Genomic DNA, 27,669 nt, shown 5'->3' on the forward strand with positions numbered 1-27,669 from the left:
GATGCAGCCCTTAGGAGAGTGGGCCCAAAAAGCGTGCCCGCTCGAGACGTATCACCAACATCCTCCCCCTCAATCCTCTTGCATACCTTCATAAGCCGGCCTCTCTAGGTGCATTGGACGTATCCGCCCCGTACCCCCCACACTAAATTCCACGAATCCGCAAATCATGGCCTCTTTTTTCGCAAACGTGTAAGTTGCTTGGCACATGCTCCCCTTCCTCAAATGCTCGCGCCTCCCACCCCCAGTCCACGGCCTGAAACATTCAGGCATTTGCTGCATGTCGTCTCACGATTTCACTTTCTGATATGCACCACTTTTCGGCATCTCCCTGCCGTCTTATCGTGTTATAACTTGCGTCCGTCGGAGCCTGAAGTTGTCTTTTCCTCATTCTAACAACTTCACCGATAGTCGCCAAGGATTGGCTGGTCGATCCAACAAGGGCCAACAGCAGCAGGGCAAAGGTGGCTCCGCGTCGCCAACCACTCCATACTCGGCTTCACCAACAAACCAACAACCTCCAGGCCAACCGCCTATGCCCCATTCTCCAGCTCTTTCCTCTGCCATGTCGTTTGAAAGCCAAGGTGCTCCGTCGGACGGGTCCGTGCCGTCTGGCTCCCGCAGACCGCCTTTCTTCTTCCGCGAAGAGTACTCCAACTTGATCGTCAAGGGTAACTTTATGACTTTGGCTGCGAAGCCGAAGCTAGTCGAAGAGGGCGAATGGCTTGCACATCAAGGTACGTTTATACTTTTCAATGCCCCGATATCGCTAAGCATGTGACCAGTTGTCGAGCAGTACAGGCTACTCGAGCAAATGATTGAAATCATCAAGGTAACAGACGACCGGACAGGCAAGCCTGTCTGCAACCCAGATACCTGCCCTACCATGTCTGCCAGTGGCCACACATACACCTGGCTGGACAACAACAAGAAGCCCATTAAGATCCCCGCAATCCAGTACATCAACCTCGTACAAAAGTGGATCGTGGGCAAGATCAATGACCCCAACATCTTCCCCACAGACACCACAGCCATCTCTATCGGAGCCTCGACCTACGCTTCTGGTTCCATGACACCAACCTCAACGCCACAGCCTCTCGGCCCAACCAGTTCCAATGCTTCAATGTCCCAACTCGCCGGGCGCGAGTGGCTCGGCAAGTCATCTGGCTTCCCTGAGACTTTCGAGGGCGACATCAAGAGTATCTACCGCCAGATGATGCGATGCTATGCACACATCTACCATGGCCATTGGCTGGACCCGTTCTGGAACGTGAGTGCGTACAAGGAGCTCAACACGTGCTTCATCCATTTCATCAACGTCGGCAAGCTGTTCAACTTGATCGGCGATAAGGAAATCGAGCCCATGCAGCCGCTGGTCGACCTCTGGGCTGAGAAGGGTCTGCTTCCGCCAATCACGGCAGCCAAGGAGGCAGGTGGGCAGCAGGCTGCACCCGCGTCTTGAGCGACAAGAGTATTCCACTTAAGTAACGAAATGGGCGCCATTTGACATGGAACACCACATCAGCAAGCTATCAACATTTATCGCCTTGCATGGGTAGCGTGAGGGGTCTGGGAGGGGATGATTGGCGTTCTGGCATGTATTACGATTTGCGCAATGTAGCCCTACATGTGAATAGAGCAATCAACAGTTCTGAACAGCTTCTCGGGTCACCAAACACATGCAGTCAAAACAGCAGCTAGTAAGAAGAGACTCAAATTTGATAGTACCACGTAAAGTAACCAGAGAACTGATTTCCCAACAATCCCAGAAACGAAATGTCATAGTACTTCACACAAACTCCAATGGCGAAAAGAGAAGAGAAACCATGTGTCTCCGCTCCACCATCCGATCTGACATTTGACACCGATGCAAATACATTTCATGGGTCCGTGGTTTTGTAGAGATGCGTCATGGCTGGGCTCTGCCACAACGATGGGGCGTGCGTTCGTTATAAGAGGTCTGTGCTAGCAGACGGTTGGCATTTTCGTGACTCGCTATGTGACGGTTCGCGCTCGCCGAACTTAGTTGTGACCGGCCTTGCGGAGAGAGTTGCTCAACCACTCGAGACCCTCGTAGAGACCGTCACCGGAGGTAGCGCAAGTCGACTGGATGTACTGCAGGGGGTTAGCTGACACGCTTTTGAAGCAGGGGGGACCCGGAACATACCCAGGCACGTTGTCGGAGGCTGTGAAGACCAAGCTTGTCGGTGATCTCAGCGGCGTTCATGGCGTTCTGACGCATTGTTAGTCGTTTGGACATTCGTGTTCACGGCTCTTGAAACCTACAGGCAAATCCTGCTTGTTGGCAAAGACAAGGAGGAGAGCGTCCCGCAGCTCGTCCTCGTTCAACATGCGCTGGAGTTCCTCACGCGCCTCAACAACACGGTCGCGATCGTTGCTGTCAACGACGAAGATGATACCCTGGGTGTTCTGGAAGTAATGCCTCCACAGAGGACGGATCTTGTCCTGACCGCCGACATCCCACACGGTGAACTGAATGTTCTTGTACTCGACGGTCTCGACGTTGAAACCTGTAGGTCGAAGAATCAGCGCATTGTCCTGATTGAGTTCATGCTGCACGTTGCGACGTACCGATGGTGGGGATAGTGGTGACGATTTCACCGAGCTTGAGCTTGTAGAGAATGGTGGTCTTTCCGGCAGCGTCAAGACCGACCATGAGAATGCGCATCTCCTTCTTTCCCCATAGCTTATCGAACAGCTTCGAAAATGTGAGACCCATGATTGCGGTGGGTGTGTGTGGTAGTGTAGGGCGGGTGAGTTGGGAGGCGGTGTATAGACTCTCGAACCTGCGACACTAGTTGTCAGAAGAGGGTTGAGGAGAGTATCGTGGCCTTATCGGCTGGTATTGAGCACGGTGACGGGAGTCGCATGGCCGGCGCAGCCATGTTGAGCGCCCGTTGCGGAGTCGACTCGAGGCCACGAGGGAGCTGGCCAGGCGCCGGCTACGGGTTGGGCAAAGCAAACGCAGAAAAAACAATGCAGCAGCGATTGACTTACGGACGGGTTCAAGAGAGTCGGTGGTATTCGGGGATGGGGCGGGTGGATGTGATGTACTCTAAACGATGCACAGGAAGGGCTGCGTTGAAGAGATGTGGTGGAAAGCGCGGCGAAGTCTGGGCACTGTTCGTAAGCTGGCAAGTGCCACCGACACGTGACAAGAGCGGCGATCGCTTATCGTCGTTTTGTTGAAGGAGTTGCGGTGAGAGGCTTCTTGCTTCCAGCTATTCCTTTACTTGGAACGCTTCTTATGATCGCTACTAAGAACTTGACACGTTTTGGCTCTCCTGAAGGCCGGATGTGGAACCCAAGGCACCCATTTATGTTCGGTTGGGCGATCAGCTGCCCCGGGATTGCGTGAGCTCCAGGACCCACAGCTATCCGCACTACTGACTGGGCAACCGCTGTATACTGACGTCTGACCAACGCGACGTGTAGTTCGTGAGATATTCTGGGTCGCATTGATCAGCGCGCATGCGATTGTCTTCCAGGGCGACCGAGGGACGCGGACCACCCAGAACACCTTGAAGTCTAGCAACGGGACGGTATGGTTCAGCCACATCAGTAAGTCGAGGCACATTCTCCTGATTTAGGCATCAATATTCCAAGAGAACAACATCACATCATCGAGTGGACACATGGTTATTGCAAGGCAGCATTGACATCGATGTCGTATCAGCTAATCTCGCCGTATCCTCGTCACCCGCATCTGTCTTCTGCTCCGGTGGTTCATCTAGCTTGTCGCTCGAGTATCTCGACTACCCTGACTCCATCCGCGAACCTAGACCTCGGTGGCCATGGCTCCAGCAGCCCGGATGATAGTACGGAAGCACAGCGAGACGCTTGCAATCCAAAGGCCACTGCGAACAAGTGTAGGCGCCTGAGTTGAAGTGGTGATGTAGGCGGCAGTGTAGGCGACCCTGACAGCTAGGAACGAAGCGCTGAACGAAGCGAGCTCGCCCTGCGACAGGCCAGCCATGTTACCGAGGATGACGGCGCCCATGAAGAGAGGAAGGTTCTGTTGCTGTTAGCTTGACGGACGTTTCAACAAGACTCGATCAACTCTCACCTCCATCCCGTTGGCATGGCAGGCCTCCATACGTTCGTACTTGGCGTAGGTCTCAGCAGGCAGGCGCTTCTTGAGCTCGGCCTTCATGTCGTTGGAGCGCGGGCTTCGGTTGTCCCACTCGAGGAGATTACCACGGGTAGCGACACTCACAGCGAGAGCGTGAGGAAGGAACGAGACTGACCATCGAGAAGCTAGGTTAGACTACCGATCGAATTTAATCTCTCACCGGACAGTATGACATACGGATGAGGTAGGCTGGAATCGCCAGGACCGAGGCGTTGTAGCCGTCGAGGAAGGAAGGCATGTTGTTCTTGCGAGTGTCTGGCTGTTGTTAAGGTGTCGTGTGTTGGTAGAGGAAGAAGGAAGCTCTGTTGTGAGCGAGGAGCTTTATTCGTCCTGTGGGGCTGTATTCCGCGGTGACTGCCTTAAGAAGTGAGTACCACGTGTGCATGAGGGTCGCTAGCACGGGTGCTCTTTCCTCGCGAGGACATGTTCTACGGCCCGCGGTGACACCGCTACGTGAATGTGGAAGTCGCGCAGTCACGGACAACAGCGCTACACCTCATACAAGGAAAAGATTGAAAAGGCCTGCAGCCTACATTAACATAGAAATATGCACATCAGATAACCTCAGGTCTACGCTCCAGGTCTTCAGCTTTCTCCATGAATGAGGTGGCCAGGTCAGCTCGTGGAGACATTGCGCACTCAACCTCAGGTGTCTACAGTACCACAGGGTGTACGAAAAAGACCCTGCAAGGGTCTCAAGAGCTATGGAGGAGGCAAGCGAATTGATTCTTGGTATTCGGCAGGCTACCTCTACAGCTCGCTGACTGTCACTGCGGGGCGGGATGTATGCCCCACCTCCAGGGCTGTCACCATACGCATCGTCCCCTCCGTACATTTTCCCCTCCACGCTATACCTTCATCCAGCGATTACATCCGTGTTCAATACATTGCGCAAACACACGATACGTTACGATTGTCCGAGAAGACCGACTCAACGATACCAAGCCTTGTTTAGCCGATCAATATGGACGCCGCGAAAGATGCTTCTCGAGAAGTTTGTGCTGTCTGTTGGGGAGTTTGCGGATTCGCATCAAGCAGAGAGAATCTTGAGATGGCCAAAAGTCAAGAGGGTCTCACTTCATTTTGTCAGGCGCGAGACTTACTTGCAGCATCAGCCCAATGTGAAATGTGTGATTATCTATTCATCCACGCCAAAGAGGACACCAGTCGTTTCGACCTAGATGCAAGAATCGCCATCAACATACAGTTTTTCAAGTTCGGGGGAGTAGAGAGCTTCAAAGGTCTTGTCGATAATCTAAGGATTTTCATGAAGGTAGAGGGGAAAGATTCACATTTCTTCGAAGTCTCAGATCGATCGGAAGAACATCTGGGGTTTGTTACGTGGTCGGTTCTGGCGCACCGTGGTTCGTATCCCGCCCGCAACCATGACCTCGCATCAACTGATATTGTTCGTGGTGTTCAGATGATCCTGCAGCAGCAGAGATTAAATGTTCTCCAGTCAATCACGATGTCAGCTCTAGCACCAAGCAAGCGAAATCATGGATTGAAGAGTGCAAGCAGCTTCACAAGCACTGTCCTGAACCCGCTGTTCCTCTATTACCAACAAGAGTTTTAGATGTCAGCGAAAAAGCTATTCGACTGCATGTTTCTAACGGTGAACGGTGCCATTACTGTGCTCTAAGCTATTGTTGGGGTGGTCCACAACCGGTACGGACGTTGGCCGAAAACATAGAAAGCCACAGAGTCGGCATCCAAGTCTCAGCTCTTCCACGAACTATACAGGATGCAGTGTCTTACACGCGGAAATTGGGGGTCAAGTATTTGTGGATTGACTCGCTCTGTATCGTGCAGGACAGCGAAGATGATAAGCGTCAAGAAATTGCGAGGATGGCGAGCATTTATCAAAATGCATTGATCACCATTGCAGCTACGAACGCATCAAGATGTGTAGACGGCTTTCTATCGAAAAGACGCAGACCGAATTATGAAACTTTTGTCGGAGATCTTCCCTGGAGCTGTCTCGACGGTAGGCTTGGGAAGGTGTCCTTGCACCGTCAATTTTCCAGGAAACCACGCGAGGAACCACTCGACGGAAGAGCATGGGCCCTGCAGGAGTTCTTACTTTCTCCACGCGTACTATGTTTCTCCTCACAACAGCTAGTGTGGGAGTGCCAAACCGTCAGATGCACCGATGGAGGAAACCCTGATTCACAGGGATACTTGGAGATGGGCAAAATCAGAACAGTACCATCCATGTTATCACCATTGACAGCTGCATTAGTTTCGAAGTCACCGCACAGTATGTCCGCGCATGAAGTATGGAGAGACGTCGTGAAAGACTTTACTCGGAGGGAAATGACTGAAGAAGGCGACAAGCTTCTGGCAATCTCCGGCATTGCCCAGCAACTCCATCTCATGACGGGAGACGAATGTCTAGCTGGGTTGTGGAAAGCGTCTCTAATGTCCGAGTTGATGTGGTCCCACGACTTGATGTTCGACGTTGCCAAAGGTCCCCAACCTGCTAGACGACCCGAGATATATCGTGCGCCATCATGGTCGTGGGCTTCTGTTGACGGAGCTATCGAGTTTTGTGGGTCACCGAATCACCTGGACCCAGTAGCAGAAGTCGTACAGTGTGAGGTCCTCTTGGCAAACTCGAGCAAGCCATTTGGGGCTGTCATCGATGGTCGTTTGGTAATACGAGGGCCGTTACGTTCGCTGGAAATAGACGAAGTTCTCCAGTACTTCGATCTGCGCCGTACCAGATTTACAGGGTCAAAACTACCCAGAATGATCCTAGACGGGAACGAAGTTTTGCCAGTCTCCAGTGCAGTCTCGCTGCCCGACAGCATTTCAGGTGATGCTCAAGTCGATCAGCGCATATGGTTACTGGAGATGGCTCGATACTCATCATATCCTTGCGGCTTGGTCCTTCGCCAGACTTCTCAGAAAAATCATGGATCATTCCGTCGCATTGGCTGGTTCGATAGTAGGTCGCCATGGTTTGACGCATCATGGTGGACCCGCGATTCCTCTATAGAAACAATCACGATAGTTTGATGAAGACCAGGAGCCACTTCAGCTCGAAGGGATGGTAGGATACGCGAATGCCAACACACGCTACATATCTCAAACTCCGAGACCCCCAAAAACTGCTCCATGTGTGTACTATAAGATGGCTACATGTCAATGATCACTCCTTCAGCAAAGCTTCCAATTCCTTCTAGAGATCGGCAGGTGGCAGAGTATCTTCACATATATAACGCACCAGACAGCCTGTCGGCCCACCGACGCACTCCTGATACGGCTCACATTCTGCGCACGGCGGTTCGAAAGACCTACAATACTCTGGGTTGGTACATGTAAGGCCCCGACAATCTGTAGCCTGCGGCCTCAACCCCGTCTTGTCCTTTGGCTTCGAGACCATCGTGCTCGGGTCGAGAGGGACAATGAACTCAGGAACAATCCACAGTTGAGCTTCATCGGCCACTGCAAGTCCGTCGACGCCGGCCCATTTATCGCGCTGGTCAGGGTACTTCCAGGCGACGAACTCTTCGACGTGATGGGCGGAGAGTTGAATGTAGTCAACTACTTCGGTACGAGCGGGGTTGAGTCGGCGCAGAACTCCGTCATATCCTAGCACACGGACGCCATTATCACTCTTAAGCATCATGAGGGCATCTCGGAGGGACTGGGCATACATATTTAGTACCAGTGATTTGCGTTGTATGTTTAGTGCAGACATACCGTTTCGTCGTCATGTTCAGCAGGGAGACTTCGGATTCTTCCCATGAGTAGAAATGTCGCCGTTGCAGATAGGGCAGTTGAGAGCTTCATGGTAGCAGCAGACGCTAGAGTGCTGTCAATGGATACGATGTAGAACTCTGGCTCGACAGATTGTGTAGTTCAACATTGACGAAAGTCCATGCTTTATAATCTTAAGCTTGACTCGTCGAGGTGCTTGCGAATCAGCACACCCATGCTACATACGTCGGCATCATCGTCATTGTTGGCAATCCGAACGGTCTGAGTAAGCGAAAACGGAGCGTTAATATAAAGTCACGTACACTGCGTCTCGCTTCTTGCTTTTCCCCTCTTCCCATCGACTGTGCCACGCCCAGGCAGCTCTACGCAGCAACGAACTCCCAATCACCAAGTATTCACGGTAAGCACTCCTTCTTCACTCCCTTGACATGCTTGATCGCTTACACAGGCTGTATTGTCTCTCAGCCTAAATTACCTCGTTTTAGGACTGAACAGCAGATCGCGCATCATGTCAACACCCCGTCCGGAGGTGCGACCAGATCAAGAAGTAGCGGGGAAACACGAAGACGATCCTGCCTCTTCAAATCAAGCAGAGCCACAAGCTGCAGAGCACGACGATGTCACTTCACACGGTGCTGTCCCAGCTGACATGGACGGTCAGCCAAGTGCAACCGATGAGCTCCGCGAGGTACTCAAATTGTTGAAGAGACCACCGCACGGAAATCACACCCGAGGTCTCTGCAATGACGGCCTTGTCAGATACATGGTCTGGTTACCAACACCAGACGATGAAGTAACTCGCCAAGGCGTATACGATGCCCAGCCGTTATCTCCTAGGATGATCAAGCGGTGGCTTGACCGGAAGCCATGGAGCCAGGCAGTCGAGGATCGCTTCCGCGGAGTAGACGGGCGAAATGTTCCCAAAGAGTAAGCCGTATCTCCATGCAGTATGCATCTCGTTCAGTTTTGCTGATCGTCGATGTTGTGTAGACAATGGTTAAATCCGCCTCCGGGGGTGTTGCCGTTTCCGGGAACGCTTAATGAGCGCATGGCTGCGATTGAGCAGAACCAGTTAGAACGGAAGGAACAACAGAAGGAACTCGAAGAGAAGATTGCGCGTGGAGAGATTGATAAGTCTGCCCTTGAAAAGCATTGTACAAGCTGGGACGTGATAAGTGACTATAATCTTGATCCACGCTAGGGTGATTGATGAGCTCAGTATCAGCTTCTGCTGGGCAAAGAAGTTCTGTTGCTACAAGTTGTGCCCACAATAGCAAAATCTACCTTGAAGTCACTCATTAAACCATCGCCTAGAGATTCAGGCCTGAAGACAGTGTGTTCTTCAAACAACTTTAGGATGTAGATACAACTCGTTCATAACTAACTTCCAGGGAGCCGACCCCCCAAATGTCCAATAAACAGTGTTCGTACCTAGGTCATCTCGAAGACCGCATAATGACAGTCGGAACGAATGTCTCGTAGTCTTCAGAGAAGGTTGGGCAATAGGAAGATGACGCAGGAAAGTATTGGCAATGCCAAATCGGGAAGTGTCAAGACCGACAACGTCACCGCCCACTGAGCCAACCGAGACAGCCGCCACGACTTACAGTCCTCCGTGAGCGTGACGGAAGACCAGAATTAAACATCCGGGGTGTGATGAGAAAATAAGAAAACCAGGGAGGTGTATGCTTTGCATGTCGGCGGCTTCGCGCCGGCCGACTCCCGCTCCGGGACCCACTTAGCGCAGGCAGATTCACTTTCCGATGGATCTGACAGGGTCTACGACATCTTTTTCGATGCAAGTAGATCTCCACCTTCGACAACAACGCCCATATCATCTTGGCGAGCTTACGTGTATCTAAGCGTGTACAAAGTATAGGTGGTGTTGGCGACTCTCAACGCTACCTTCCCTGGGCAGGCCTTAGCCCACCTGGGCATTTGAGATGACATCAGAGAACCTGAAATGGTTCGCAGGTGGTTGGGAGCCTAAACTAGATCACTGAACAAAAGAGCACATACGCGTCGTGCAAGGAAGAAACTTGACAGATTTGCAGACTACACCAGGATAAGGCAAGCAATTTGGAAAATCTGGTGTCAACGTAGGCTCCAGGGTGTTCAGTTTCCCCTTGTATTAGGTGCATGTACCTGGATGTTGACGTGTGCAGCGGACGGAAAAGGATACTTCCAGATTGGTCTCAGATCTCCAAATCCCGGTACATCTGACTAGTTCCCTCGACGGCGTGGCGGAGAGTATACCGAAAGAAAAACAATGGGGATTTTGCTGCGCGTTATGACCTAACGGGCGTTGTGGGTTCATTCCCGTGGGTTCAATGCCGAGAGAGCCTCGTGTATGTATGACAACATCACAACATAGCGTAACATGTTGAGTCAAGTGTCGGTGTCCTTGAGGTGCGTTTTTGCGAGATGGGAATGATGGACTTGGCTTTACGTAGGAAGAATGGGGTCGCGTTTTGCATAAAGAGGAAGAGGCTCCCGGCTTGGAAAAAGCAGACACAGACACGAACAGCTTCAACCTCATCTTCTGAGCTTCTAGTCATTCCATCAATCTGCAGCAATCATGCCTAGCTCTTCGCAACAACCTCTTCGCCAGTCTGGCATCTATCATAACCTTCCCACCTTTGACTCGAGCGCAAGGGATCTCAAGGCCATAGTATGCGGAGCAACTGGAATCTCAGGCTTCAACACTATTCGCTCTCTCCTCGATACGCCCGACCGCTGGTCCAAGATCTACGCTCTATCCCGCTCGCCCATCTCCAAAGAACTCCTCTCCTTCCTCACAGACGAGCAGCGCGCCCGCCTACAGCACATCTCCATCGACCTGAGCTCTTCCAGTGATGAAATCGCCAAATCACTCAAAGAAGCCGGTGCAGAAGCCGACTACGTCTTCTACTACGCCTACCTCCCTCCCGGCAACGGAAAAAGCGACATGGACCCCAGTTCCGCCGAAGCTCTAATCGAAGCCAACGTGCCCCCCTTCAAGAACTTCCTCGGCGCCCTCCCAATCGCCAACATCAAGCCCAAACGCTTCTTGCTACAAACTGGAGGCAAGAACTACGGCATGCACATCGGCCGTGGCCGCAACCCCATCGTCGAATCTGACCCCCAGCCCAAACACCTCAGCCCAAACTTCTACTACCACCAAGAAGACCTACTCTTCAAGTTCTGCGAACAACACCCAGAGACAGACTGGAACATCATCATGCCCGCGGCTGTCATCGGCGCCGTGCAAAGCGCAGCCATGAACACCTTTCTCGCATACGGCGTGTATGCTGCTGTCCAAGCGCACAGGAAACAACCTCTTCAGTACCCCTCAGACTTCCACAGCTGGCAATCCGGATACACGCACTCCACCGCGCGTCTAACCGGGTACCTGAGTGAATGGGCGGTTTTGGAGGACTCGGCCAAAAACCAGCGCTTCAACGCTCAAGACGGCGAGCTCATCAGCTGGGACCGATTCTGGAACGAGCTTGCCCGTTGGTTCGGCGTCGACACTGTGCTTGGTCCTGAGGAGGACGAGTCAAAATACGAGAGCAAGTACTTCGCTGGCGGTAAGGACTGCCCCCTTGGCTACGGTCCCCCCATTGAGCTCAAACTCGCACACTCGCTGTGTAAATGGGCGGAGGACCCTGCGGTGCCGAAGGCCTGGGAGGAGATGATGGAGCAGTCGAACGGGCAGCTGACGGTCAACATCCCGGAGAAGGACAAGCAGACGTTGGTTATGGCGGACTTTTCTTTTACCTATCTGGGTACGCTGTCTGGCACTAAGGTCCGCAAGTTTGGGTTCAGTGGGTTTGTTGATACTATCGAGAGTGTATTTGAGACGTATCAGGATATGGCGAAGCTGGGTATGTTGCCGCTTATGAAGGTCGATTCTGCGAGGGGGCTTGTGTAGGGGTAGTTGGTGGCTGTTTCTTTTCACTGCAGCTCCTCGCTCATCACTAACAATCCTTTGGAAAATTACTCTCAGATAGACTCCGTACATGCTACATATCAATGGCCATGCTGAATGCAAATCTACATCAGATCCTTCACCCGCTCTTCGCTCTCCCTGATCCACTGATCCAGCAGCTGCCTATTCCTCGGCTTGAACCCGACTTTGAAGTACTTCGGTTCAAGGGTCAAACTAGTTGGAATATCATTCGCATCAAGGCAGTCCATGATCGCCTCATCCCGCGGGTCCACAGGTGGCGTAAACTTGAAAGCTGAGATCAACCTCACAAAAGCAGTAAACAGCTCGCGGTTCGCGAGATGCGAACCAACGCACATACGTGAGCCGGCGCCATATCCGTAATGTGGTGTTCCCGCACCATCTGGAACGTCGAGGTAGCGCTCTGGGTCGAACTTCTCTGGGTTCTTGAAGTGCTCTGCGTCGTAGTCGGCGGCGTATGCATTCATATAGAAGGTTGTTCCCGCTGGAATGTTGACGCCATTCCATTCGATGTCCTTGATCGAGACCCTGGGTAGGCAGATGGGGATCACGGTCCAGTATCGCAAGATTTCTTTGTATAGGGCGGTGATGTACGGGATCTTCTCCTCGTGGAGACAACGCTCCCAGGCATCGTTGTTAGGGTATACTTTCATGATCTCATCGTATGCGCGTTGTTGAATCTTCTGACCTTCGGGGGTTGCGAGTTGTGCAATGCCCATGATTAGGTTGCCTGGCACGGTATCAAGACCCGCCGATACCATGGTCAGGCAGATGGACTTGATCTCGGCTGTCGTGTGTTAGTGCGAACAAGAATGAGTGGGAAAGCTCTCAACATACCTCTGTTCAGCTTTGCATCTGGATCCTTCATGATATTGCCGGTGATGCATGGCTTATCTGTACCCTTCTCGATCTTGTCTGTCAGTGTGTTGAGGAGTTTGTCCATGTACACGTCTCTCCTCTTTCGGAAGCTATTCGCCTCGTTGCTTTGGCTGGGGAAGAGTCTCAAGAGTGGCACATAGTCTTGCCAGTTGTTGCTTGTCGATCTGAAGTTTCCTACACCACGCTCAACCTCGACAATCTCCTTCAGTAGAGGCGCGTCCTTGTTTCCGTCTATCCTATATCCGTAGTTGAGCGTCAGACTCGTGTTCAACGCATATCGCTGCCAGTATGGCCGTGGGTCGAGATCGAGCTCTCCACCCTTGCTATCGTATAGTAGTTCTTTTATTGAGACCGTGGACTCGAGATCGATGAGTGGCATGTAGGACTGTACAGCAGGACGGTTGAGCGCCGTGGCAGCGGCCTTGCGACGGTTCTTCAAGGACTCATCCCACGGTGAAGTACCAATGGTAAAACCTTGAGAAGAAGACACCACTTTGTGGAACGTGTGGAGCATAGGTCGAGAGATCATCGCGGACTGGTTTGTGATCCAGAGATGGCGGACGGAATCGAACGAGTTCGCGAATACAATCCTCTAGATACTCGTATTAGCATTGACACTTACAAGAGTGTGCTGACTCCATGCGAGACTCAAACTTACCCTGTTTCCCATCCTCACCTGGAAGACAGGACCATATTTCTTTGCCCATCTTTGCGCTACCCTCGCGTGGTTCGTACCAAGCTCGTGTAAGCTTCCAAAAAGCGGCAGGCCCGGGACTTCTGGTAGTCCCTTGATGTGTGGTGTATCAGTTCCGTAGAGGAACTTGTATAGAAAGAATCCTACTACGGCAAGGCCGGCGATGTAGATGGGGATAGTCATTTTCTCGACAAGACTCGAGGTCAATGAGAAGACGTGAGAGAAGTGGAAGAGGAAAGTTCGCAACTCTAGAGCAAGAGCGAACCCTAAACAGGCCGGCAGCACTTATAGCAGTGAGAGACCTCCGATGCCATGCGCTTTCTCGTAGGAGGAGATCCCTAGCTGGACACGCCGTTCCGAGGTCAGGCTCAGCATGATTAGCCTCCGTTTGACTGGCCACGAAGGATCCGAGCTTTGATTTCGATGGAGTAAGCCCATTGCTGCGGGGCATCCGCCGCCTGTGTCATGGTGCGCGCAGAAGCGTATGTTGATGCAGCGGAATAAAGCCGCGAATTGATGGTGTTGATGCTAGTGTCAGGGTGCGGAGACGGACGCATTGTGGAGTCTGCTAACTGCTTCGGGAACAGATGATGGGCACGACAAGCTTTTAGTGGGATGATGGAGCTCTTTGGCACTCACATCGAACCTTTGTAGCGGAAAGAGCCTCAAAATCATATGCCAGTGGTATAGGTAGTATTGTCGGCCTCTTGCGCGGCCCCTGCCAATTTGCGACCCTCCAACGCGCTGAAACCCGATAGGCTCATCCATCTCAGGTTCTCACCGGCCGGATGCTTCAAACTTTGCACTAAAGCATCTATCTGCAAGAACATGCGGATCTCGGACTGCGTCATTTTGTGACTTCTGCCGCATAGTGGATAGGCTTCCAAAAATTGTAGCAGCGGAATAATTCCTTGTGCACAGGATCAGGTATCGTACTCAGCACATGTTTGTACTGCTGGTAGCTCCGCTCGCACAAAGCTCGGAGATGATGAGACTTTGATTCTTGAGACCGCTTAGCGACTATCAGAGCGCTCAAGCAAAGCTCAACTTCAGCGCAGGCTCAATGCGACCCACGCACTCTCCAAAGCCAACCAAAGCCTCCTCGTCTGACCCGCATACTCCTCGAATAGTGATCTCATCCCCATCCTCCAAGAAAGTCCTCTTCTCGCCACCTTCTAAAGTTATAGTCTCCTTCCCGTTGTTGCTTTGCTCTAGTAAACTCCCGTACTCGGCTGGGGAGTTTCCACTTATGGTGCCAGAGCCCAGCAGGTCACCCGGTTGGAACGGACATCCGGTGATGGTGTGGTGTGTCAGCATCTGCGGGAATGACCAGAGCAGATTTCGTGCATTTACTTTCGATACCGTTGTTTTATTGCCGGTCGACGCTGAAGACGATTAGTACGTGGCAATCAAGATGATACGCAGATGTACATACTCTTAACATCGACTTCGAGGTTAATGTCGTATACACTCTTCTCGTCCTTCTCCTTCAAGTAAGGCAGCACTTCCGCATCATTCTCCAACCCCTTCGTCTTGAACGGCTCCAGTGCATCTGCGAGTACAACCCAAGTGCTAATCGTGGTGCCAAAGTTCTTCGCATTGAATGGCCCCAGGGGTACGTATTCCCAGGCTTGAATATCTCTCGCAGACCAGTCGTTCATGAGCACAACGCCGAACAGATTCTCCTCGGCTTTCTCGATCGGAATTGGCACTCCCTGTTCATTTGACCCGCAGACAAACGCTCCTAGCTCCAGCTCAATGTCCAGCTTCTTACATGGGCTAAATGTAGGCACCTTTTCCTCTGCAGTAGGATCGAGCAGTATCTGGCCATTGGGTCGCCGGATAGTTGTCCCCGATGGAACCACCGAAGATGCGCGTCCGTGGTACCCGACTGGAAGATGTTTGTAGTTTGGTTGCAGCGCATTCTGGGGGCCTCTGAAGATGACGCCGCAGTTATAGGCATGGTTCATGCCCGCAAAGAAATCGGTGTAGTCGCCAATCTTGAATGGCAGATGTGCTTTGATTTCCTTGAGCGGTATCAAGGCTTGCTTTTGGAGTGCCGCATTGTTCTTCAGAACATCGGGGTATGTTGTGTCGATAGAGAAGACGCTTTGTATGTACTTTCGGACCACAGAGTGGATTGGGCGGCCGAGTGCTGCAAACGCGTTCAGCGATGGTTGCGAGAAGACAGCTTGATGTGGCTGTATCGTGGAGAGACCGGAGAAGCCATTGTTTGCAGCAAAGACTTCGAGATCTAGTGCGTGGTCTCCGATGGCGACTGCCAGCCGCGGTGACTGAGATGACGCTGTCGAGATGACACCGAACGGGATGTTGGCTAGTGAGAAGTGTGAGCCACGAGGTATGTTGAACCAAGACCGCAGCGAAGCCATGATTGATGTCTGTACACAATAACTCTTGCTACACGAGTATACCTGTCAGGGTCAACGGGAGGACTACGGAAACTTGCAGGCTCGAATTTTCGGCCCCGTAGTCTCAATCCCTGAGCCATGGTGCAGATGGTGCTTGATGGATGACCGGCTTGTGACGGATGAGGCGGGCTCGGAAAGATTCCGTCAGTTGCCAACAGACAGGGGTCATGCGCTCTCCGCCTGTGGGGTAAGCCGACGCGCGCGCGCTCTCGACGGTGCTTTCTTCTCCGCTTTGCTGCTGCAACGCGACAAACGACGGAATCTGAAGCCGCCCATTACCGCACTTCGCGACTTCGCGCCTGCGTGATGGCCGAGCCACAGCTTGCCACGGCTACTGCGATGCTGCATGCCCGCAACATCCGCGAAGGTTATTTACGCATCTGGTGCCGTACGCGCGTGTTTGATTATTGCCCACTATTGTCTTTACAGTGGTTCTTGTCTGGTTAATTAATCTTTTGTACACTAACGTCACGATGCCGTCTACTCACTTTGCTTTCAAGGAGAAATACCGATACCAGAATGGCTTCAACTCTTACCATGAGTATGGACGCGACTACCCTACTGTGACTACAAACACTAACAACATCCAGGACGGAAGCAGTCGAAGGCGCGCTTCCAATTGGCGCAAACTCCCCTCAGAAACCCCCATATGGTCTCTACGCCGAGAAGCTCTCAGGCACCGCCTTCACAGCCCCGCGACACGAGAACCAGCAAACATGGCTTTACCGCATCCTGCCCTCGTGCGGACACAGCAACTTCGAGCCCCGCGAGTCCAAGACGTTCAATACGAACCCCGAGAACAAGCCGTGGGAGAAGATACACTACATCCCGAATCAGCTACGGTGGGATCCCTTCGATCTCGACGAGACGGTGGACTGGGTGCACTCACTCCATCTAGTGGCGGGTGCGGGTGACCCTACAATGAAGTCAGGCGTCGGATACTTTATCTATGCCGCAGGAAAGGACATGGAAGCCAACGAGGCATTCTACTCGGCTGATGGCGACTTCTTGATTGTGGCACAACACGGTGTGCTCGATATCCAGACGGAACTGGGGCGCCTCGTTGCGCGTCCGAATGAGATTTGCGTCATACCGCGAGGCATTCGGTACCGTGTTACCTTACCAGAAGGCCCGGTGCGAGGCTACATTTTGGAGTTATACCAGGGCCATTTCACGCTTCCTGAGCTGGGGCCCATTGGCTCCAACTGTCTCGCAAACGCGCGAGACTTCCAGGCGCCAGTGGCCGACTTCGACGAAGACACCGAAACCGAATGGAACATCCTCGCCAAGTTTGCCGGACACCTCTACGCTGCGAAGCAGAGGCATACACCGTTCGACGTGGTTGCATGGCATGGACTCTACTACCCGTACAAGTACGATCTTGGACGCTTCAACACCATAGGCTCCATCTCATTCGACCATCCAGACCCGTCCATATTCACCGTGCTCACTGCACCAACAGACCGGCCAGGTACCGCAGTAGCTGACTTTGTCATCTTCCCACCGCGATGGTTAGTGGCTGAGAACACCTTCCGACCGCCATGGTACCACCGCAACACTATGTCCGAGTTCATGGGACTCATCGGTGGTCAATACGATGCGAAGACCGGTGGAGGCTTTCAACCGGCTGGTGCTTCTCTGCACAATGTCATGTCTGGCCATGGACCCGACGCTGCGACTCACGAGAAGGCATCCAATGTCGACCTACAGCCCAACAAGGTCGGTGAGGGCAGCATGGCCTTCATGTTCGAAAGCTGCCTCATGATTGGCGTAACGGACTGGGGCCTCACAAAGTGCCAGAAGATACAAGAGGGCTACAACGCAGAGAGCTGGGAGCCACTGAAGCCGCATTTCAAGAGGCCTGGCCCTAAGAAGATTGACAATGGTGTCTCGCCACTGGTGGCGGGAACTGAGGGTGATAAGGGCCAAGTGCCTCACTATACCTGAGGGCGAAGTGATCGGGATGTTGTACTTTTAGTGTTTGGCCCGAGTTGGCCACTTCGGTGATATTTGGTGCTTACGACCAGGCTTACTGCATTGGTATCAGTAGGATGGCGCGTCGCGATCAACAGGGTGTCGTTTCAATGCCCCGCAGCGTGGGTTTGAACAAGACAGTGAACTCTGAGCATGAATATGAGCATCGTGGATCTACCGTGTGAACTACCAAATAATGCCAAAGTCTGCTATGAATCCTCCCCTTACCCTATCGCATTAAATCCTCCGTGACACGTACTAGCAGCGTTGTCGGGCGGTGAGTTGTCTTGGTGCAGTAAAGTGCCGATGTGGAGCAAAGTCTAAGGGTCCACTAGCGTCAACAACTGCTAGAGCGCGGGGCTATCTCTCCCACTTTTCTCCCTCGACGTTTGTTTCTTCATCCTCCCTTCACCCCTCTCCCTCTCTATACCCCCAATACATCACATCAAACCGCCAGAATGTCTGCCCCCGCCCACAAGTTCAAGGTTGCCGACATCAGTCTTGCGGCGTTCGGTCGCCGCGAGATTGAGCTCGCCGAGAATGAGATGCCTGGTCTGATGGAGACTCGCCGCAAGTACGCTGAGGACCAGCCATTGAAGGGCGCCCGCATTGCTGGATGTCTGCACATGAGTATGTCTATCCTTCTATCCTACAATCTCAGTGCTAACCCACCCCAGCCATCCAGACTGCTGTTCTCATCGAGACCCTCAAGTCTCTCGGTGCTGAGCTCACCTGGACCTCGTGCAACATCTTCTCCACCCAGGACCACGCTGCCGCCGCCATTGCCGCCGCCGGCGTACCTGTCTTCGCCTGGAAGGGCGAGACCGAGGAGGAATACGAGTGGTGCCTCGAGCAGCAACTCACAGCCTTCAAGGACGGCAAGAGCCTGAACTTGATCCTCGACGACGGTGGTGACCTCACTGCCCTCGTCCACAAGAAGTACCCTGAGATGCTCAAGGACTGCTACGGTGTCTCTGAGGAGACCACCACCGGTGTCCACCACCTCTACCGCATGCTGAAGGGCAAGGGTCTCCTCGTCCCTGCCATCAACGTCAACGACTCCGTCACCAAGTCCAAGTTCGACAACTTGTACGGTTGCCGTGAGTCGCTCGTCGATGGTATCAAGCGTGCCACCGACGTCATGATTGCTGGCAAGGTCGCCGTCGTTGCCGGTTTCGGTGATGTCGGTAAGGGTTGCGCCCAGGCTCTCCACAGCATGGGTGCCCGTGTCATCGTCACCGAGATCGACCCCATCAACGCCCTCCAGGCTGCCGTTTCCGGCTTCCAGGTTACCACCATGGAGAAGGCTGCTTCTCAGGGTCAGATCTTCGTCACCACCACTGGTTGCCGTGACATCCTGACTGGTGTCCACTTCGAGGCTATGCCCAACGACGCCATTGTCTGCAACATCGGTCACTTCGATATCGAAATCGACGTTGCGTGGCTCAAGAAGAACGCCAAGTCTGTCACCAGCATCAAGCCCCAAGTCGACCGCTACCTGATGAACAACGGCCGCTACATCATCCTCCTCGCCGAGGGTCGTCTCGTCAACTTGGGATGCGCCACTGGTCACTCTTCCTTCGTCATGTCCTGCTCTTTCACCAACCAGGTCCTTGCCCAGATCATGCTGTACAAGGCCTCTGATGAGGAGTTCGGCAACAAGTACATCGAGTTCGGCAAGACCGGTAAGCTCGATGTCGGTGTCTACGTTCTGCCCAAGATTCTCGACGAGCAGGTCGCCCTTCTCCACTTGGCACACGTCAACGTTGAGCTCTCCAAGCTCAGCGACGTTCAGGCCGAGTACCTTGGTCTCCCTGTCGAGGGTCCTTTCAAGAGCGACATCTACCGTTACTAGATTTCTTAATGTCCAGCGTTTGGGAAGTTTCAACACGACGTTATGAACTTCGATGATACCACTTCGAAAAGTTGTCTGTCTTCAACGGCATAGCATCGAGCCTGGGGCTCGGCGGGGTTTGGTCGTTCAAAAGGCGTTGTTTGCAATCATCTACTTGACCCTTCAACCATGGTCAATACCGATGATGATACCCTATGTAAGAGTGAGATATGGATAAGATAGACTGCGTTATCCACGCAGCATAAGAACAGTAACAGGCCACCGATCTTGACGGTGGACTGAAGAATGAACAATAACGGCGGGCCTCCATACCCGCCTCAACAAACACTTCGTCGATCCATGACTTCTCCCGTGATCAACGTACAGCTACATAAACTTTCGCCACGAACACAGGCATACTCTCATCGGGCCTCACACGAAGATGCAAGAAGTACTGCTTGCGTTTATTCTGACATGTTGACGTCTGCAGTGCCCAAACGTTATTCGTTCTCGCGTCCTCCACATCCATGCCGTATCGCACGCATACGTCAAACGCAACAGACGATCGTACACACTCACAACGTTGCCCAACATTCCAGCAAAGAAACCACGAGACGCATGTTCCGCCGCTAACATCGGATCGGACATGTCGCTGCATGCACGCCACATCAAATACTTCCCGCTCAGCATACGCAGTACGCAGTGTGTATGATGCAGTAACAGTGGACGCAAGGAAGTCACAGCAGCAACGAATGTGTCAGGTATGCTCCTGCAATGTAATGTACGAACGGCCGACACGTTGCTATGCGCAGGCATGGCGGGCCGATGTAGCTTTAATCCCATGCATTGCATAGTCTGACAAGGTGAATATGTGGCGCGAGGAAAGTTAGGTTTGGTACATCGGATTGAGAAGTAAGTTTTTCCTTGCTGTGATGACGAGTTAGGTGCTGGTTGCTATAGCGTTTCCCGTGCTCTTCATGTGTGAGGACCGAAACATCGTGTCGGAATGTGGTACCATGGAGGGTTTCTCCGTTCGTAACGGCAAACTGCATTGGAGTTTGGTAGTATACGAGTGTTTTGGTTGAGGACGGGAGAGCTCTTTGCCCGTGCTTCAAAAAACTTCACGAGCAATTCATCCCCATATCCATCCGTCGCAATCTCATCCCTGACATCCCCACACAGGCAGGGCAGACCTGATCCTCCAGATCATAAACCGACAAGTCCAACTACCCCAACATCTCACAAAACCAAACAGACAACAACATCCCTGCCCCAACCCCGTTCCACAACATGCTCCGCCTCCGCCTCGCCCCTGCCTGCAGAACCGGGTATCTGGAACCACGACATGGCGATTTCGAGGCTGAGCAACTTGAAACGTTAGACTCGTCCTCTCCAGCCTCGTAACATGTTGTGCGTGTGTGGGGAAAGAAAGGGAAGCTACAGCGTGGTTACACGCGGTCTTGCATATCCAATATAGATCGGAGGGAAGTTTTGGTGAGATGGATATGGCTTGGGGGGATCCTGGCTTATTCAACAGGAACACGGCGTTGTTGGTGACATGTGGGGTTGAGACATGCGGAAAGTTTATGACGCCACGAGAGAACTGCGTGGTGACATCTGAGGCTGATTTCGGTACCGTAGAATAAAGGGTGTGGAGATGGGACAGGGGTTGGCGAGAACTGTAATGCTGATGCGATGCGCGTAGTTTGGAGTTGCGAACAAATGTACGTACTGAGGAAAGATATTACAATTTAATGCGGACCTAGATTATCCGCCTGCTGTCTGCTACTACTACTGCTATACAAAGCATATGTACCTTCCTGACCCATAGATTATCTTGGAGAAAAAAACAATGTAACTGAAAATGCCCTATGATGCCAACGCTTGCTATGGGATGGAGAACATCTGCCTTAGTCTCCATGGTGGGTGATGATAAACCAAAGTAGAGAGGTATCAAGAACAGTAGGAAACGATGAGCCAGCCGGTGCTTTTCATCGGCGGTAATGATGCCGCGATCGGAATATCAAGAGTGAATAGGGAAACGCCACCAAAATTCGAGAAACGGAACGCCGGATGCAGCGAGTGCCTTAGCGGAGACCGATAACGCTCTGGGTATTGTCAGTAAAAGCTGTGGGCATCCGTTAGGGTAAACATACCATTTCCAGCGTCCAGACCCTCCTTATCCACACCTTGAGCTTGCCTTCGACACCTCTGACATTGTCAAGCTCGACACCTTCCCACCAGCAGCGACGAGCGGGTTTCCTCCAGAAGAGGAGCAGCTTCTGCGCCATTCCGACAGCGTTGCTGTTAGCAAGGTCGTTACCCTTGATGTCTGTCCTCAGGCGTGCAAGCGCGATGCTGCAGATGACGGCTTTGTTGGGCTCGCCGGCGCGGTGACCCCATCGGTCGTCGTGGTTGAAGCCACTGCATGCTGTTAGCTGCTGTTCTCTGATTTGCAGGTGGTATGCTCACCCTGCAGTCAACATCTCGATCAGGTGCTGCTCCGTAGTTCCTGGTTCTTCGCTCTTCCTGAGACCTGAGAAAATGCCATCTTGTCTCAGCAATGCTTCGCCTGCAGCCCGCTTGACTTCGATCATCTCAGGCTGAGTGATGTCGCGATGCGGTGGGATAGCGTAAAAGTCGAGGTCCTCTCGCAGCACAATTATACCAGCGCGGTCCTGGAGCATGTCCCTGGCAGAGCCATGCATAGGCTCAATGGGTACAGCCTCGGCAGCATGTTCGGCAGCGGTCGGGGATGGAGGCGATGCGGGAATGGTTTGGGCTACAGTGCGGAAGAACTCCAGCATGTACTGTAGGGAGTTTGGGTCGTACTGTGAAGGGTAGATATTGTCAGATAAGTATAATGCGGGGTTGGAGAGGTGGTACAAGATCTTAGCTACTGGGGTCGAGGGAAGGGGTGAGGAAGAAGAAATGGGGTTACCAACGTCGACTGGGTATACGTCTCCATCGTGGTAGGAGTTCATGTGCCCATCAGGGAGCAGGCCATTGGGAAAGAGGGAAAGGAGGACGAATTCAGGAAGGGTTAGAAGTTCGTCTCGCGATAGAGTGAACCGCGTGCCCCTAGGATTCGGGTTAGCCTTGGTGTCGCGTGTGACGATGCATTTCCGTACCTCAGTTCCAGAGTGATGTTCTCGTCTGATCCACCCAGGGTGTTGATGGGCGGTCCTGCATTTGTTGTTTGCGACACCTGAGTAATGATACTCGCGGGACCTCCTGCGGATGCCATTACGTATGTAAAGGACTCGAGTGGGCTGGATCCTTCGCTGTAGGGAGGCGGCGGCTCTCCGTCGTCGAGGTCTTTGCTGCTAGAGCCTTCCTTGGTATCGGAAGGGAGCGCGGCTTTGGTGGCAGCTACAGCAGCAGCGGACGAGGATGACTCGGTAAAGGCAGGCGCAGATGTGAATGCGGGAGGTGATTCGTCTTCGGCGGTTTCACCGAGCTTGTCGCGTTCCTCAGCGTCGTCGGGCGGGAAGAAGAGGGAGGAGAAGGGAGGTGGGTAGGGTGATTCGCCGGCTGTTGTCGTCAATGCGGCGGTGCTGCTGGCGGGAGCGGTGACGGCGTAGCGTGGACGGGAGGAATCGCGCTGGGTGGGATTCGGAGGCAAAGGAGTGACTACGGACAAGCCGTCTGTACTGGAAGTCTGCGTGCGCGACAAGGTGCCGGTGGTTGTGTATTGGACAGGACCGGATGATGAGCTCGAAGGGGCAAGCGCGCTAGTAGCCGCTGTCAATTAAACCTGAGCGCGTGGGCACCACGAGGCAGCTACGCGCATTAGGTGGAGCAGCGGTCGAGGTGAAAGGGACGCAAATGTTTGCTTGCTGTGCTGGGCGGGAGGTGTTGTGCGTGTGATGAGGTGCCAGTGCCGCGATGGACGCGGAGTGGTTAATCAGTCCAGGCGTCCGCTTTGACCCTAGCGTGCTTTCCAACTTTCGAGCAGAAGAGCAGGCACAACCTCGGAATGCGATGTGATATCCCTCGCATCACGGTAGCTGCGACATGCATGTAGATTATTCTTGTTAGAACCATGATGAGTGTATTATACAGATCTAGCTTCGCCAGAATACGGGATAGTGAATCATCACTATCACCTGTTCTATATCCTAACCCAATCTAGTGCTTCGCTACAACTCCCGCCTCGTTTGCTTGCGCTGTGATGCGGCGCTTGTAATCTTTGACGGTTCCATCGAAGTGCTCGATCGTTCCGTTGTCACACACCCACAAGCTTGTGCATACGTTCTGCAGCATAGTGACATCGTGACTGACCATGAGTACACCACCCTGGAACTTGTTCAGTGCTTCCGAAAGCGCGTCCATGGCCTCGATGTCCAAGTGGTTAGACGGCTCGTCAAGCACGAGAATGTGCGGGTTCTGCAGCGCTAGGCATGCAAAGGCAACACGCGATTTCTGACCTCCTGACAGCAGTTCCATCTTCTGTAATCCAGTCATACCCGTAATGCCAAAGGCACCAAGGTGACGACGGTATTCTTCATCTGCCCTTCCGTGGTACGTCTTCGACATGAATCCGACAGCGCTGTCGTTCAGGTCCAAAGCATCAACGTGATGTTGTGCGAAGAAGCCTACACGTAAGCGTGGGTTTTGCGAGATGAGACCCGTGGTAGGTGAAAGTGCGCCGATGAGCAGCTTCAAAGCCGTCGTCTTACCAGCACCGTTGGGACCAACGATACCAATACGTGAGTCGAGTTGCACATCGAGGTCGACGTTCTTGAGCAGGATCTTGTCGGGCGTGTACCCAAAGGTAACACCACTCATCTGAATGATAGGAGGTGACATCTTCTCCACCTCTGGGAACTTGAAGTGTACCGAGTATGCTGCTTCTGGTGGAGTGAGGACTGGCATTTTCTCCAGCTTCTTGATCCTAGACTGGGCCTCAGAAGACTTGGCAGCATTGTATCGGAACTTGTCGATGAAAGCTTGCAAATGCGCGCGCTCGGCCATCTGCTTCTCGTACTCACGCACTGCTGTCTTGCGGCGCTCTTCTTTGGTAGCGTAGAAGGAATCGAAGTTGCCACCCTTGTAGTAGTCGAGTCGCTCAGAGTGTTGATGAATGATATCGGTTGCCACTTCGTTGAGGAAAGCTCGGTCGTGAGATACGACAAGTACTGTGCTTGGGTAGCCCTGGAGGTAGTTCGCCAAGAAGGTGATAGAGGGGACGTCCAACATGTTCGACGGCTCGTCAAGCAGTAGCAGATCAGGTTCACAGAACAGCGCACGTGCAAGTGCCAGACGCATCCTCCATCCTCCAGAGAATGTCTTGGTCGCAAATTGCTGTCGTTCTTGTGAGAAACCAAGACCTGCGAGGATACTTGCTGCTCGAGATTCTGCCTTGTCAGACTCCATCTCGGCGAGCTTGCCATGAATGTCGCTCAGAGTGGTATCTAGACCTTCACGCTGAGTGTCCAGCCTGGCAGCATCTGCGGAGGTGTCGGCCATCTTAGCACGCTCTTCTTCAAGCTCAGCTAGCTCCTTGCTGATCTTCTCTTGCTCCCGAAGGAGATGCTTGCGCCATACATCGGCGTCCAAGACAGCCTGTAGTGCGGGTGTGTCATCACCAGTAATCTGATGCAGTCAGTCATGGGACTTGCGTAGTGCATGAAGTGACTTACCTCCTGTTCCACGTGAAGAATCGAAATGTGCGTAGGAATAGCGACCTCACGGCGGGCGAGGGCGCGAAGCAAGGTGGATTTACCAATACCGTTTTGACCTACCAGACCGTATCTGCGGCCATATGCGAGTGTCAGGGAACTATCTGTAAGGATGCGTAATCCAGGCATAGAAATGTCAAAGCTATCGATCTTGATGTCTTTGCTCTTATTGTTGGCCTCGCCCAACTGCAGCGGGTTGACAGCCATGTAGAATTCTTCATAGCTTTGTGCCTCGTTGGGCTCATTGAGAAGTCGAGAAGCTTCATATTCGACGTTCTTGAATTCTTTGCGGTCCTGCTTCGCACGGAGCTTGCGTTCGGCCTTTTCAAGTTTCTTGCGATCGACCCTGGATTCAACTTTACGTGTGTTGGCAGATTCTAGGTCGACGGCGCCGCCAGCAAGACCTAGCGTGGAGGAGATGTTCCTGGACGAGCCCACGTGGATAGCCTGGTCGAGCTTCTTGGCTGAAGGAGCCATCTGGCGCCGCTCACTGTCTGTGCCATTGGCGGCGTTCAGGCGGGAAATGAATTTTTCCACAAGGTTCTGGATACTCGTCTCATTCTGAGGTGAGAGATCTCCGGACGCTGATAAGAGCAGAGCGCTCACGGTGGCAGCGGCTTCCTCAAGTGGGGAGGGGGCATTTGGGTCAGTGTCGGAAGTGAACTGGTTGGCAGCATGGGTCAGGTACCCGGCCGAGTACTCTGACAGAACAGGGTCGATGTTCGGGATTTGGGTTCTGATTTCGGATTCCATGGTGGCGGGTGACGAAGTCTGTCGGCCGCAGTCAATGTCACCGTGGCGCTGGCGAGGTCGGCGAGCGGGCAATCCTATCTCGTGCGTTCACGTAGTCAGCGTGTAATAGCGGGGCAGCGGTGGTCTCTGCTTCGTGCGGTGCTACGGCTGCTTGTCCAAGGCAGAGAACATTTTGACGTGGGATGCCAAATGTGGCGTGGCGGCGGTTCTGGAAGGAGCGGGCGGCGGCCAATCAGGGCGTCGACGCCGACAGCCCATCAAACATGACAACCCATTGCTGCGCCTGTGGACTGGCACAGATGGCGGATCTGCACCACGCGTCTGGAGGCGCTCTAGCAATGATGTGCTCCTAGGATTGTCCCGGTTGCTCGCATCTCTGTGTTCCCGCGGGTCAGCACGCATCGCACAGTCACGTCAAGCTCTGCACGCACAGCTCGCCCAGCAAGCCGTCTGCCAGATGGACTCCAACGTGCGCCCACTATTCCTAGAGTGAGGGGCACAACGGTCTCGATAGTCTGCAAAAAGCCTCTGGAGTTCGTAGCGGCCCTGGCAGTCATCTTTCAGCTGGCTTAGGTCGGGCACGGAGCCGCCTTGGCTACCCGGCATGCAACATGTGATGTAGCCTTGTCAATTGGCTTTTGAAAATTTACGGACAGAACAACGCATGCCTAGGAGTACAGCCATGGCAGGTAGAACACGCAGCATGCGGGCTTTAACGGCGGAGATATATCCCGGGGCGCTGAATTCGCTGCCTCAGATACACGGATTCCGTCCTATCCTCAACCCATGCTCCCGCTTCTCACCACTTCTCCGCTCTGTGGCTGACGTGCTGTGCGTTTCGGCTATCAAGGATCTCAATCACGAGCAGCTTTCCTACCAGAGTAATCGATGCCCGATAGAGCCGATTCAACAAATATCTACCACGCCATGCTCGTAGGTACCAAGGTCCTTCTGCCGTTGACTGTACCGAATGCTGGGCGCGAGGTAACATGCGATGGCTCCGTGGCTGCACAGTCTAAAGCACGCCTTCGCTACCACCGATGGACTACATAAGCCGGTTGACACTTGCGTACGCCGCGATCAGCAAACATCTCCACTTGGCTACAGGGGTCTCTCCAGGCAGTTCAGCGGCCGGCTGCCAATCACCGTGTGCTGTGACGGGCGCCCGGGATGCTATCTGGTACACTATATTTGGGTAGCTCTGACGGCAGAGGGGTTCTTCCAGCCTCTCTGCGCCATGTCCCTGATTGTTGTTGATTGTTACTCGGCGCTAGAGCTCGCCCGAGACAGATGGGCGCAACGTCGTGGTACGGCCAACTGGGCACCGCAGCGGGCCCTCAGTGCCTGCCCAAGGAGTTGCTGCCTCGGGCTCGTCGCATGCAGCATAGGTTGATGAGATTGACTTTACTCGCAGCGTGGAGCTATGACGGAGCAAAGTGAGGCATGGGGTCTGTGTACCTCCGTGTTATGTTTCGAGTCGAGCTGCCGCTATCAGCCCTCATCGGCGACATCTCGCTAATCCCAAGAGAGCCGGGTAGCCCTGTACGTAGATCCCAGAAGCAACAAGCAGTGGATTCTTCAGTCGTCCGCTCGCTCC

At 53.2% G+C, this 27,669-nt stretch overlaps 10 protein-coding genes across 10 annotated transcripts; 4 read left to right on the forward strand and 6 right to left on the reverse strand.

Moving 5' to 3' along the window:
- Positions 1-562: 562 nt before the first annotated feature.
- J4E92_007055 (uncharacterized protein) lies at positions 563-1,459 on the forward strand (the record flags this gene model as incomplete). The annotated part of the gene is made up of 2 exons (XM_051498418.1): positions 563-734; positions 783-1,459. The coding sequence occupies 2 exons, from the start codon at positions 563-565 to the stop codon at positions 1,457-1,459; spliced, it is 849 nt and encodes a 282-aa protein (XP_051351352.1).
- A 560-nt stretch (positions 1,460-2,019) lies between these two features.
- J4E92_007056 (uncharacterized protein) lies at positions 2,020-2,737 on the reverse strand (the record flags this gene model as incomplete). The annotated part of the gene is made up of 4 exons (XM_051498419.1): positions 2,020-2,112; positions 2,165-2,230; positions 2,284-2,528; positions 2,590-2,737. 4 exons carry the CDS (start codon positions 2,735-2,737, stop codon positions 2,020-2,022), a joined length of 552 nt encoding a protein of 183 aa, XP_051351353.1.
- A 1,059-nt stretch (positions 2,738-3,796) lies between these two features.
- On the reverse strand, positions 3,797-4,388 carry J4E92_007057 (uncharacterized protein; the record flags this gene model as incomplete). Its single annotated transcript, XM_051498420.1, has 3 exons — positions 3,797-4,033; positions 4,085-4,260; positions 4,328-4,388. The coding sequence occupies 3 exons, from the start codon at positions 4,386-4,388 to the stop codon at positions 3,797-3,799; spliced, it is 474 nt and encodes a 157-aa protein (XP_051351354.1).
- A 2,946-nt stretch (positions 4,389-7,334) lies between these two features.
- On the reverse strand, positions 7,335-7,856 carry J4E92_007058 (uncharacterized protein; the record flags this gene model as incomplete). Its single annotated transcript, XM_051498421.1, has 1 exon — positions 7,335-7,856. The coding sequence occupies one exon, from the start codon at positions 7,854-7,856 to the stop codon at positions 7,335-7,337; it is 522 nt and encodes a 173-aa protein (XP_051351355.1).
- A 2,598-nt stretch (positions 7,857-10,454) lies between these two features.
- Positions 10,455-11,789, forward strand: J4E92_007059 (uncharacterized protein; the record flags this gene model as incomplete). Its single annotated transcript, XM_051498422.1, has 1 exon — positions 10,455-11,789. One exon carries the CDS (start codon positions 10,455-10,457, stop codon positions 11,787-11,789), a length of 1,335 nt encoding a protein of 444 aa, XP_051351356.1.
- A 122-nt stretch (positions 11,790-11,911) lies between these two features.
- On the reverse strand, positions 11,912-13,581 carry J4E92_007060 (uncharacterized protein; the record flags this gene model as incomplete). The annotated part of the gene is made up of 3 exons (XM_051498423.1): positions 11,912-12,612; positions 12,663-13,296; positions 13,363-13,581. The coding sequence occupies 3 exons, from the start codon at positions 13,579-13,581 to the stop codon at positions 11,912-11,914; spliced, it is 1,554 nt and encodes a 517-aa protein (XP_051351357.1).
- Positions 13,582-14,430: 849 nt separating this feature from the next.
- J4E92_007061 (uncharacterized protein) lies at positions 14,431-15,788 on the reverse strand (the record flags this gene model as incomplete). The annotated part of the gene is made up of 2 exons (XM_051498424.1): positions 14,431-14,783; positions 14,834-15,788. The coding sequence occupies 2 exons, from the start codon at positions 15,786-15,788 to the stop codon at positions 14,431-14,433; spliced, it is 1,308 nt and encodes a 435-aa protein (XP_051351358.1).
- A 512-nt stretch (positions 15,789-16,300) lies between these two features.
- J4E92_007062 (uncharacterized protein) lies at positions 16,301-17,774 on the forward strand (the record flags this gene model as incomplete). Its single annotated transcript, XM_051498425.1, has 2 exons — positions 16,301-16,368; positions 16,418-17,774. 2 exons carry the CDS (start codon positions 16,301-16,303, stop codon positions 17,772-17,774), a joined length of 1,425 nt encoding a protein of 474 aa, XP_051351359.1.
- Positions 17,775-18,259: 485 nt separating this feature from the next.
- On the forward strand, positions 18,260-19,656 carry SAH1 (S-adenosyl-L-homocysteine hydrolase; the record flags this gene model as incomplete). The annotated part of the gene is made up of 2 exons (XM_051498426.1): positions 18,260-18,431; positions 18,479-19,656. The coding sequence occupies 2 exons, from the start codon at positions 18,260-18,262 to the stop codon at positions 19,654-19,656; spliced, it is 1,350 nt and encodes a 449-aa protein (XP_051351360.1).
- A 2,066-nt stretch (positions 19,657-21,722) lies between these two features.
- On the reverse strand, positions 21,723-26,072 carry J4E92_007064 (uncharacterized protein; the record flags this gene model as incomplete). The annotated part of the gene is made up of 6 exons (XM_051498427.1): positions 21,723-21,743; positions 21,792-22,059; positions 22,108-22,716; positions 22,767-23,296; positions 23,782-25,233; positions 25,281-26,072. 6 exons carry the CDS (start codon positions 26,070-26,072, stop codon positions 21,723-21,725), a joined length of 3,672 nt encoding a protein of 1,223 aa, XP_051351361.1.
- Between the last annotated feature and the right edge of the window lie 1,597 nt (positions 26,073-27,669).

The sequence above is a fragment of the Alternaria infectoria genome, assembly GCF_024043175.1.
Source record: "Alternaria infectoria strain BMP 0036 chromosome Unknown scaffold_11, whole genome shotgun sequence".
NCBI lineage: Eukaryota > Fungi > Ascomycota > Dothideomycetes > Pleosporales > Pleosporaceae > Alternaria > Alternaria infectoria.